This window comes from Xenopus tropicalis, chromosome 8, assembly GCF_000004195.4.
Source record: "Xenopus tropicalis strain Nigerian chromosome 8, UCB_Xtro_10.0, whole genome shotgun sequence".
NCBI classification, from domain to species: domain Eukaryota; kingdom Metazoa; phylum Chordata; class Amphibia; order Anura; family Pipidae; genus Xenopus; species Xenopus tropicalis.
Genome location: NC_030684.2, coordinates 111610721 through 111622750, shown reverse-complemented (window position 1 = coordinate 111622750; position 12030 = coordinate 111610721). Strand labels below are relative to the sequence as shown.

Here is a 12030-nt window from a genome sequence, read left to right as displayed (position 1 = left end):
AAAAAAAACTAGGCCTCGATCCAAGAAATTGGACCCCCTTTTCTCGTATCACCAGACTGTCCCTTCATGCTCGCCCTTCATGCATTTATCACCCTGTCCCCCAGAAATATCTTTGGTAATCCAAGCATTTAGCAGTCTGTTTCCTTGCATTACCCAAAATTCTTTTTATTTATTGTTGCTTTTCCAGTTTATTTTCAGCACCATTACAAAGAAATCCCTTTAATTTACTTCTCTGTACTTCTTTATTTGCAGATTGCCAATAGTTATACACTCAGAACCATTCCTTCCTGACATATGAATAGCCCACACTTATCAATACCACATTATTTTCATTCACATACCCTCTTTCCAAACTCTAGCCATACTTCTATCAATGTGCCATTTAATGTACCCCAGTTCCATATTGTTTCCCAAGAGCCTCTTCCTTTCTTTGCATGCTCTTAGTCACATGTTCCCATACTGTGTGACCAAAGCAGTGGATATGGACCGAACAAAAGACCTTGGTAAGAGTTGGGCAAATGCATTTTTGCTGTCATGACCAAATGCCGTCTTGGACCCATGAACTCTGAAAACCTTGGCATTTATTCCTTTATACCTTCTACAGCATATTTCAGCTGGCAAAGCAAAGCAGTGGATAAATGTTACGTGTGCCATAGGGTTAAGATGCTTCATACACCTTTCCAGTCTGTTTCTGTTGATGAGGGTATATATTTTTGTACTGTACTTCATTCAATTTTCTTTTTCTATGTTTTATTAGATGCTTATGTGATTAATTATTAATACATTTTATGTATTTTTTTTTATTTAAAAAAGACCTGTAGTGTAACTTAGTGTAAGATCTTAGAGTCGGCAGAGCATCCTGGAAGTTATACACATTTTTCTGCTGAATTTGCAAGAAGACTGGCTATTGTTGCAGTTTTTAATCTCCCACAAACAGCTGAAGACCCAAAAACTGAACTCTGGCCATCACCCATCAGTATGCGTATGAGGGTTTGCTTTAGGCACTAAGACCTGCCCAGCACATAGGGATTAGAACATGTCACTAACAAACAGCCGGCTGGACAGAAATCCGCTCATTTTCTCATCTCGTCCCTGAATGCAGGCCCTGAATGGATCAGCTGTCCGTAACTAGCCTTGATCCACATCAATACCCAATAACCTGAATCCACCTTATGAATGCAGCACGGTGCCTGAGGCTACTGCCCTTATCCAGGGTCAAAGGGCAGCCAATATTCAATAAGGGAACCAGCATTTCCCTTTCATTTGACTGTGGCTCTCACTGCAGGGCCTGGCGTACATCTCTCTGCATACTGAGTGACACTGAGACAGCTCTCCCTGCAGGGTTCCACATTCATGCGGAGATTAAGAGAAGGACAGAGGAGGATAGTTACAAGGAACAAAGTGCCAAAGTGCTGAAACTGAAGCTTTGTTTCATGTTGTGAAACCTTTTTGTACTGCAGGTCTAGGGGTTTATAGTCCAGAAAGGGAAAGAGAACAGTATTTCAGGGTGAAATCTTTAATTTATGATGGTGTAACATTACTAATGACCACATTTCTAAACTCTTTATCACATGGTGCACTACAGGCCCCAGCATGCAGTGCTTTAGTACCTATCAACTACAGAAACAAGGGGACCCACCTATATAAATAATCACAGCACAAGTGAATAGGAATAAGTAGCCATTAAGTGTGTGTATGGCGGGCGGGGATGTGTAAATGGTTTGCTCTGGGGACATGACATCTGACCCCAAAATCAATGAAGACTTTGACCTGTTTCATCAGGTCCCTAACGGGATTAGAGACCCACTCATCACACAGCGTGTAATAATCCTGTCAGTAATTAGACTAATAGAGGCAGTCCCCGCAGGGAGTCCCCAGTGCAGCCAAGCACTGGAAGGGGAAGCACTATGCACTTGCAATAGCTAAGTGAGCATGGGGCAGAGAGTGCCATGGTGAAAGCTGGCCATACATGGTGAAATGGTGAGGCACGATATGCTGTAAACTTTCTGGTGGGGCCCAATAGGCAGCTTTTATTGGCCTGTGTGGCTGAGTGGGGACATCTTTTGCACATTACTACATGTGCCAAACCATTGGACTGCTGAAGCGGCCTACTATACCTTTATCAAATGGCATCACCCATTAGCATTGCAGGGGCGGTTATCCTCTTTTATATTTACATAAGCATAAGAGCTAGGTCTAGTGAGTTGTAAGTTCCTGGATGCCCATTTAGGTCAAGTCTAGTTTCTGCTACAAATCTTGCACACGTTCTCCAGTGCAAGAGACAAAACTAATTATCAATAAAGCACCCTTTGTATTAACCTTTAGTATGTTATAGAATGCCAAATCCACTGCTAAACCTTTCCAGCTTTCATATGGGGGTCACTGACTCCAGCAGTCAAAAAACTATTGCTCTGTGAGGGTACAATTTTATTTTTACTTTTTATTTATTATCCCTTTATTCAGTTCCTCTCCTATTCATAATCCTGTCTTTCATTCAAACCACTGCCTGGTTGATAAAACACCCTAGCAACCAGAAAGCTGCTAAAATTACAAACTGTAGAGCTGATGAAAAAAAAGCTAAATATCCAAAATTAAAAAAGAAAACCAAATTGCAAATTGTCTCAGTATATCAATGTCCGTGTCATGCTAAAAGTTAATTTAAAGATGAACAACCCCTTTAATGAAGCTATTTATCAATGTGTTATTAATTGGATTGTGGCCAATTAGTATCATTTAGCAATTATTTTCTTATACATTAATTATCACTGAATTCACTAATAATAAATCTATACAGGTATGGGACCTGTTATCCAGAATGCTCGGGGGCCTGGAGTTTACCGCATAAGGGATCTTTCCATAATTTGGATCTCCATAACTTACGTCTGGTAAAAATCATTTAAATATTGAATAAACCCAATAGGGCTGTTCTGCCTCCAATAAGGATTAATTATATCTTAGTTAGGATCAAGTACAAGGTTCTGTTTTATAATTATGGAGAAAAAGGAAATCATTTTCAGAAATTAGAATTATTTGCTTATAATGGAGTCTATGGGAGATGGCCTTTCTGTAGTTTGGAACTTTCTGGATAATGGGTTTTCCGGATAAGGGATCCCATACCTGTACTTATAAATCTTTCCCATTTTCACTCACTAATGGATACACAAGTTAAAAACTGATGTCACATCTTACAACCTTAGACAATTTTGTGGCAGTATTTTAGGTAATGGCACTCTCTGGTTTGGAATAGAAATTGGCATTCGTTTTTGTGTGGCTTGGTGCTAATTTTGGAGTTAGACTTTAGTAAACCTTGCAAAATGGATGCGATAATAGGCAAAAACCTATGTGTCCCCCACACAGAACTAGTAAAGGAATGCCTAAAGTTGATTATACATAGTAAAATCTGCTTGTTTGGCAAGGACGCCAAATGAGTGGATCATTACACAATTTGACCACCGTATTGGGATGATCTGATCACTTAGAAACAAGCATTTTATAACTAATTCAGATTCACATTACATGGCAGCTCAGAAACCCATACATTCTGTCTCAGAATGTAATAATTAGCCCTTTAGCATTATCTTATGTCATGCTCAGAGCCCACTGAGCGTGTGCAGTATCGCTGACACTTCTGACAAAATCCAAGATGGGGAGCTGCTGAGACAACCTTATAGGCATGGATTATTACTGTTACAGACATTCTAAATCTTTAGGCTGGTGCAGTAAAGTCGGCATATAAAGTCCTTACCTACGTTTTTTAGGGTTTAGTTCTCCTTTAAGGTTACAACAAAAACACACACTCGGTACTATGTTGTTACCCCTAAGTCCACCATTATAGTGCAAGTATTGCACAAACACACATACAGTTCAATGAAGCACAGCACTCCCATTGTCGCTTGCAGTGCTCTTTAATGTGACGTGTAACTTCCAGATAGCAGACAGCTGTGCTTCTTTGAACTGTATGTATTTTGAAGGTGTGGATTCCTTTGATTGCACGAGCACCCTATTTATAACTCTGAGACATTCATTATTTCAGTGGTGCCTCTATATAGAATATTATATATATTCACATTTATACATTTTATGCTATATGCATATGTAAACATGACTATTCCTATATCACAACAGGGATTGCCAGAATATATATTTCATTGTATGTTAATGTAAACACTCCCATCTACACTAATATAATTTATTAGGGAAAAGATGCAGTCGTATAATAATGGTTTCCATTTGTGAATGTGACCAGCTGCTCAGGTGGAAGTAAAGCTGGCCGTACGCGCGCTGCTGGGTGGTGCTCAGTCCCGCTCAGTTTGCCTGTCTGAATGCTGTATGCCCCTGTGCTGGATGTGCCGTGCAGGGCAGGCAACACTGTCACCTCTGCTTTGTCCATGCCGCGCTGATTTCCCTCTTTTTCTGCCCAAGCTTCGCTTGGCGAATGCTATCAAGGTCAGAGTCAGCCGCTCAGAAAAAAAATATATAGCCCCCCCACTCTCCCCTCCCCTCCTTTGGTGTCCAACTGCTCCAATCTAGGATATGCCTCCCCCTCCCACCCCTGCAGTGCTTCCCTGGGTGCCATCTCCAAGGACCAATCTTGTTATAAATTCACAGGACAAAGATAGACAAGGATTCTTGCCCTGGGGGGCTTGCAATCTACATGGCATTAGAAGAGACCTATTCAAGGGCAATCATTTACACGGCAGTGTAGAGCCATGAATTAATAAGACAGAATCCTGCCACTGCCTCTTGCACAGACAAATAAATATTAGTAACAGTAAATATAAATATCTAGCTCAGCTGCATAAGGATTTTAACTCGCCAAACTCTAGCCTAACTAGAAAGTATATCCCTGCTTTTATACATTTTTATAACAATCCTCAAAATACAGATGGTCTCTCTACATACTTTATCTGGACGAGTTATGGGAACTGTAGTTCTTTGCACTAGAGTGGAAAGGGGGCAAAATGTCACTGTACTGGAGAACAGTGAATCCTGAATAGTGCTTAAGTCAGGATAACTTAGGACATAGTTGGCCTCATCAACCTGGCATTAACAAATCAGACAACCGCAAACAAAAATGGAAGACCACCTTCACCTTTACATTCTCCCATTTGCTGGAAAGCAGAGCTCAAAATCAGTGGGCATAATGTCTAAGTGAAGTCAATTCTGCCATTTCTTAAAAGAAAATAGTGGGTAAGGGAAGGAGTGCCACATACTTCACATTACCCCATTTATAAAGAAAGACCTTTTACTATCAATCGCACATCTGTAGGTTCCCACTGATGCACCAAATTCATTTTCAAGAACACAAAGCCATTGCCCTATAAAACATGTATCTATACGCTAGTACTTCACTGTACCATCTTTTCTTCTGGCATGGCACAAGTTAAACAGTACAATGTATTTACTGCTACTTTTGTCTTGTACATTGGAAACTACTACAGGGTGGGGGCCATGTGGGGGTATTACTTCTGCCAAGGTGCCTCCTGTGACCTGCCCGCTGGGGACATGGGTTTCTTTCCAGGACACTGGAAATAGTGACAAACCCCATCACCCCGCATTAAGCCCCTCACTTTAATCCCCCTAATTCTATGCAGTCTCCAGAGCATCAGCTAAAGGGCACGATGTCTGAATGAGTGATGCTGAAGGGAAAGTCTCTACCCTTGGCTGTCACATCCTACAGACCCCCCTCCCAGTTTATATAAACCATCTGAATGAACAGCAGGAGTGGCAATACTTAAACTTGGCCACTGGATGGCAGGACAGGACTGGGCTCTGGGTCCATCACCACCACACATATTTATAGGTGTTTGTGCAAGTCATAAACTGACAGTTAAAGCCTGTGTTGCTAATCCCAGGACCTCACCCATGGGTTAGAATGAGGTAAACATCCTCAGTGACTTCTATTGGTCTGTTAGTTAATACACGCTACAGTCATTCTCGATCATCATCTGATCACACCACACTGATAGATCGTTTACAAAACAGAGGATACGAGAGTGGACTGAACGTACAATAATATGGCTCTGGTGGGTCTGGTGTGGCAAGGGAATGCACACCTCCCTTGTTACTAGGCGTGTTTGTTTAATTTGATTGTATTCCTGACAGCAGGCAGATATTTAGTGCCTCAGCCATGTCTCTGTTTTTAATGACAGGCTGAATGATGGTAGTGACCTTAAAATCTAATGTCTTATACATGAACCACAGCAGCCCCTAGAAATCGAACAGCAGATTTTAATAATCTGCAAAAATCAGTGTGTGACATTCCGACAAGCCCAGGAGGTTAGCAGAGAAATCCCTGAGGGGACGGAGAGAAAATGTGTCAAATTAAACTACTCTGCCCCAACATCAGACTATACATGGACTGCATGTAATACATCATTTCTAAAGCCCTCCAACATTGCCATTCCCAGTCTCAATCATACAGAGTGATGCTCACCTGCACAGCCTGGCTGTAGGGCCCAATGTTAGCAGGGGCCCAGTGAGAGATGCTCTGCACATGCATTGCCGTCTTCTTCGGCACACAGTCACTGCTAGCGTCTGCAAGTGAAGGACAGCAGAATAGGGCATCCATCTTGAAAAATGCACTGCCGGGAAGACAACACTGCACACAAACCCTAGAAACCCACAAGAGAGGAGAAAATGAATGTGGTAGACAATTTAATAGCTCACACCTTACATTTACTCAAATTGCTGTTGTACGGTACTGCCATCTGATTAAAGCCTGTGTGACAAATCAAGTCACAGCTTTGCCTCTGTAAATAAAGGACCATGGAAAAGGGCTATAAATTAGTTACAATTTCATGATACCTACACATTTCAGTTAGCCAATCAATTGCAAAACATAAGCAAGCTTGTGGTTAAAGCCCATCCTTGCCCATAGACTGCATGAAGTATGTGTACCTCAGAATATTTGACTGATGACCTAAACAAAATCCTTATGCAAGTCTAATGCCCCACTGTGCCTACCGCTGTAGGGATAAGAGGATAACTCACCGAGCTGGGGGAGCAGATGGGAAGAGTGTCCCATAGACCCTATTTATATCAGAAAAGTCCTCCATGCTCTTGACATAAAGATGTATAAGCACAGCATCACTCATCTGCAGGCCCAACTCTTGTACTTGGTCTGAAATAAGAAACATTTTAGCACCAAATACCTCCAAACAATGGACTTCTTGTTTGTGCACTCAAAATGTATTTATCTACCTCACAAGAACCAAACATGAGTAGCTTTAGCTTTTCCTGTTTCCCCTGTTTAGTTCAAGAAATAACAAAAGCCATACATTTTATTGATTAAAACAAGGTAAAGAGTATGTTCAGCACAACTCCTATTCATGCTGGCATATACTGCCCCTTTAATTTTATTCGTCATAGAACCTATTACAACGCATTCCCACAATAATAGCCTCTCTCTAAAAATCACTTAGAGAACATACAAGCTCTTTAAAGGGGACCTGTCACCCTAAGAAATAACTCCAAATTATTTTCTATATTGTTAGATGAGCAAAATAAATTTTACTTACTCTATTATAAATAATATAAATCTTGTTTCATTCCGTCATGGAATTACTCAATCACAGCAAGCAGGCAGGCACCATTTTGTGGACACTGTTATGAAGACAAGCTTTGTATCATACCAAAATGTTGTTTATATGCCAGAATGGGGGACCAGATGCCCAGGCCCATGCACTGGCTACACAGTTAGATAAGGAGGAGGGAGGGGAAAACTGAGAAGTGCAGTGACATCTAGGTAGTGCTGAACAGAAAGCTATAGTTATAAAGTTATTGTCTGCCCCACGGTGGGGCAAGCAATATATGATTGACAGCTGGAATTTTTAAATGCCTTTATAATGGGTATGGATGTGTTAATATAAAAATGAATTTGGGTTTCATGTTTAATTTGAAAAGGACTTTTATTATACAGCTTTTTATGTCTGGGGGACAAGTCCACTTTAATGACAGCAGTGGCATAGGGAAAGGGTTGGCCATGGGTTTTAACAATAAAATAAAGCTGAGAAACACTTATCTAAGTCACAGTTTTACCATTCTTTTAATAAACACTTCAAGTTTTAAATTAGTTTAAACCTTATGTGTTGTACCTTATAAATCAATGTTGATAGGCCCATTCTGTCTGTATCTCGGAGCTTTGCCACTTTATGGGGTACAACCATTGCATAGCTGCCCCACTAATTAATAATAATATAAAATGCCATTCCAACAATCAAATGCCTTTGTCTAATTGTGTTCAGAGAGGGCCCCAGCCCCCACCTCAAAAAAAACATATAAACCACCCACAAACAGTTAAGCCATACAGTTTTTTTTTTAAACAAACCGTCATATTACATTCCAAATATAAACAGCTGGTTTGTTAATAAAAGGCTTATTAGAAGTGCATTGTGTCCCTGATGTTCTTGCCTTCTTCATCAGTAAAGACACACCTAGATCATTAGTATCCAATTATAATTATCTAATTTGCTGTGCAACTCTGATGTGGCACTTTTTATCACTAACCCTTTCCTACCAAGCCAACATAATCTACACTTACATTTGAAGTGTATGACTACTACTACACCCCCATGTCACCTGGGTTCCAACACAACTTTTTGGCCATGTAGGCTGGGTTCTACCTTGTCTGTGTGGCTATGTGAGTCATTTCCAGCTGACCACTTTTGATTGTCTATACTCCATTGGTTTGATTCTTTTCGTACTTCCTCTGCAATTCTCCCCACATTCTACAGTACTGACTGTTGCCTAGACTGCCTATCTAACGTGCCTATTAAGTCTCTCATCAAGCTCATCTCCTATAAAATGATTGCTTGATTACTCCCATTCTCATAAAAACTATTTGCTGATCTTATTGGCATTTTTTTTAAATCTCTTTGTTGACAATGTCTGTACAAAACAAGAACAGCAGCTTACTTAGCAACTTTCCTGGTTGGGGGTGAGCGAATCACTGTACCCTAACCCCCCATACCCTAAACTATGCTGGTTTGGGGCCTCTAGTGGTGACCTCACATGCACAAACTGGGTCCATGCCATTATGCCTTACTACCTGACCATTTGAGCATCTATGGTCACCTCTGAGGCAGTTCCAATAATATAGCCTGATTACATTTTGGCTACTAACAAACAGATCAGTGCTATGCTTGGAAGCTCAAACATCCGGCCCTTAGAACAGGGCACTGAAACCAACACCTCTAGGTACACCTTCGTTCAGTGTCTATGTAATATTTTTTTAGGGGTTTTTTTTATTACCTTTGCTAGCTGAAGTACAAGAACTAGCACTGAAACCACAGATTACATTGAACATAAATTGTGCCATATTATAAAAGCTGAGAGAAAAAAAAGTGACACATTTTTTAAAAAAAACATGCTACCACCAACACTGTAGACTTAAGTTACCTTTAAGTGAAGAGAGTGCCCTGTGGGAAGCCTCCAAGACATTTCCCTCACTGGCAGTAATCTCACTGATCCACTGGAATCCACATTGTGATGGAGCTGAACAAGTTCTTGATTCACCTACAGGCAAACAGACTTTAAAGAACACAGGTCAACCTTACCCAGACCCATAATGATGCCATATCTTCTGCCTCTGTAGGACATTTGTTAACTTTTAGCTGGGGCTCTTACCACTCAGGTGTTAAAGCCTCTGTTACACAACCCTAACCACAGCCAGTTGAGAATTACACACAGAGAAAAAGAACTGTACAGTCTTATAAATATCACAGGCTTTACAGCTGCTCCTCTGTGTTATATATATATAAATAAATAAATAAATAAAGACTTGATCAATGCAGAAGTCTTTATTTCTTTTTGTGCAAACCCTGTGAGTGCCGACATTTTTGCTGTTATACAATTTATTTAAGCTCTGGCACCCAGGTATGAGTGGCAATATACAGGCCTTTGGTCTTCCATCTTGATTGACATATCCTCCCTAGAGCCTTCCTGATAAAAAATACTCTGCACTCATAGTGTACTTGAGCCCAACTTTTCAGGTGACTCAAAATGAAAAAGTTTTTGGTCAGAACAACTATGGAGTACAGCGCTAGCTGAAAATGGAGACTGGGATTCCATGTGGAGTGGTAAGAGGAAACTACAACCTGTTAAGAGATGTGTGTGCATCAGTGCAATCATATTTACATTAAAGGCAATGGTACCTGGCATTGCCCAAGAGCCTAAACCGCCCACAATAACTGGCATGCTAAATACCAAAGAAGGTCTGTGTATGAGTTATCAACCCTACTAGAGATACATACACATGGGCACCGAAGGGAGACTGTTCGGTATCCAGGGCAATGGCCGTTCCTCAGAATTATCACATTCCTTTGTGGCACAGGATGCAGGCTCTGCAGGGAATCCATTACTACAGGGACACTCTCTTTGCAATGTAACTGCTGTGTTGGTAATCTTTCATCAAAAAAAGAAAAGAAAAGTGAAATCAGTAATTAAAGGGATATGGTTCAGAAGGTAAATAAGTACAGTTCTAATACACTCTGATAGACAGTAATATTTTTATTATGTCAATTTATTTTCTGCTTCTACTTTGCATGCTGCTAGGACAGTGCCAGACCAGCTACTTTCTTGCATTATTTTAGCTACTAGCAAAGTAGAAGCTATGTTACTGGCAAAAAAAAAAAATTCTGCATTTATTTCATTTCAATGGAATAAACTTGCATTATATCACACACAACACTGGAGCATACAGATGAACATGATAGGAGGCACTGTAGGAATACATTACCTTTCCTAAGGTCCCAACTTTTTATTTTGCAGTTAGTGGAAATATTTTAAATGAAGAGATTAAATCATGTGCCACTTACTTTATCCTCAAGGTGAAGCTTCGATAATCGAAGATAAGCCACAGGAGCGAAGGCATCATTAGAATGCATCGTCACCTCCGCAGAATCCCTGCATTGTAAAATAGAGGATAGACCCATGTCAGTCACACATTAATGTTGTCTGTGTTTTGTTTTTTTTTTCATTACTCTTTTCATTCAAATGCATAATACAGAATGACTGGTTTCTGCCTACAGAGATTTATGGTCTCAAAGTAAAATGATTAATTTTTGAGTTGATGTTTAGTAAAGACAAAAGGATACATGAAAGCATGGTTCAACCAATAGCCTATCACCTATTATCTACCTACTGATATTTAATAGTGTTTGATAAGGTACCGATATACAGTGGAGGAAATAATTATTTGACCCCTCACTGATTTTGTAAGTTTGTCCAATGACAAAGAAATGAACAGTATCATTTCAATGGTAGGTTTATTTTAACAGTGGCAGATAGCACATCAAAAGGAAAATCGAAAAAATAACTTTAAATAAAAGATAGCAACTGATTTGCATTTCATTGAGTGAAATAAGTTTTTGAACCCCTACCAACCATTAAGAGTTCTGGCTCCCACAGAGTGGTTAGACACTTCTACTCAATTAGTCAACCTCATTAAGGACACCTGTCTTAACTAGTCACCTGTATAAAAGACACCTGTCCACAGAATCAATCAATCAAGCAGACTCCAAACTCTCCAACATGGGAAAGACCAAAGAGCTGTCCAAGGATGTCAGAGACAAAATTGTAGACCTGCACAAGGCTGGAATGGGCTACAAAACCATTAGCAAGAAGCTGGGAGAGAAGGTGACAACTGTTGGTGCGATTGTTTGAAAATGGAAGGAGCACAAAATGACCATCAATCGACCTCGCTCTGGGGCTCCACGCAAGATCTCACCTCGTGGGGTGTCAATGATTCTGAGAAAGGTGAAAAAGCATCCTAGAACTACACGGGAGGAGTTAGTTAATGACCTCAAATTAGCAGGGACCACAGTCACCAAGAAAACCATTGGAAACACATTACACCGCAATGGATTAAAATCCTGCAGGGCTCGCAAGGTCCCCCTGCTCAAGAAGGCACATGTGCAGGCCCGTCTGAAGTTTGCCAATGAACACCTGAATGATTCTGTGAGTGACTGGGAGAAGGTGCTGTGGTCTGATGAGACCAAAATAGAGCTCTTTGGCATTAACTCAACTCGC

The 12030-nt window shown here is 40.5% G+C and overlaps 1 protein-coding gene across 3 annotated transcripts in view; it reads right to left on the bottom strand.

Annotated features, from left to right (window-relative positions):
- dph6 (diphthamine biosynthesis 6) overlaps positions 1–12030 on the bottom strand; it is a 37468-nt gene that overhangs the window by 6409 nt on the left and 19029 nt on the right. For 2 of the 3 annotated variants that reach the window (XM_031891249.1, XM_031891250.1), the window contains exons 8-12: positions 10818–10905; positions 10254–10404; positions 9400–9531; positions 6994–7123; positions 6437–6614 (exon numbers count right to left, since the gene is read on the bottom strand). In XM_031891249.1, coding sequence (XP_031747109.1) covers positions 6437–6614; positions 6994–7123; positions 9400–9531; positions 10254–10404; positions 10818–10905 — 679 coding nt within the window. The remainder of the gene's footprint in view (positions 1–6436; positions 6615–6993; positions 7124–9399; positions 9532–10253; positions 10405–10817; positions 10906–12030) is intronic. The other variant, XM_002932836.5, reaches the window with a different exon arrangement.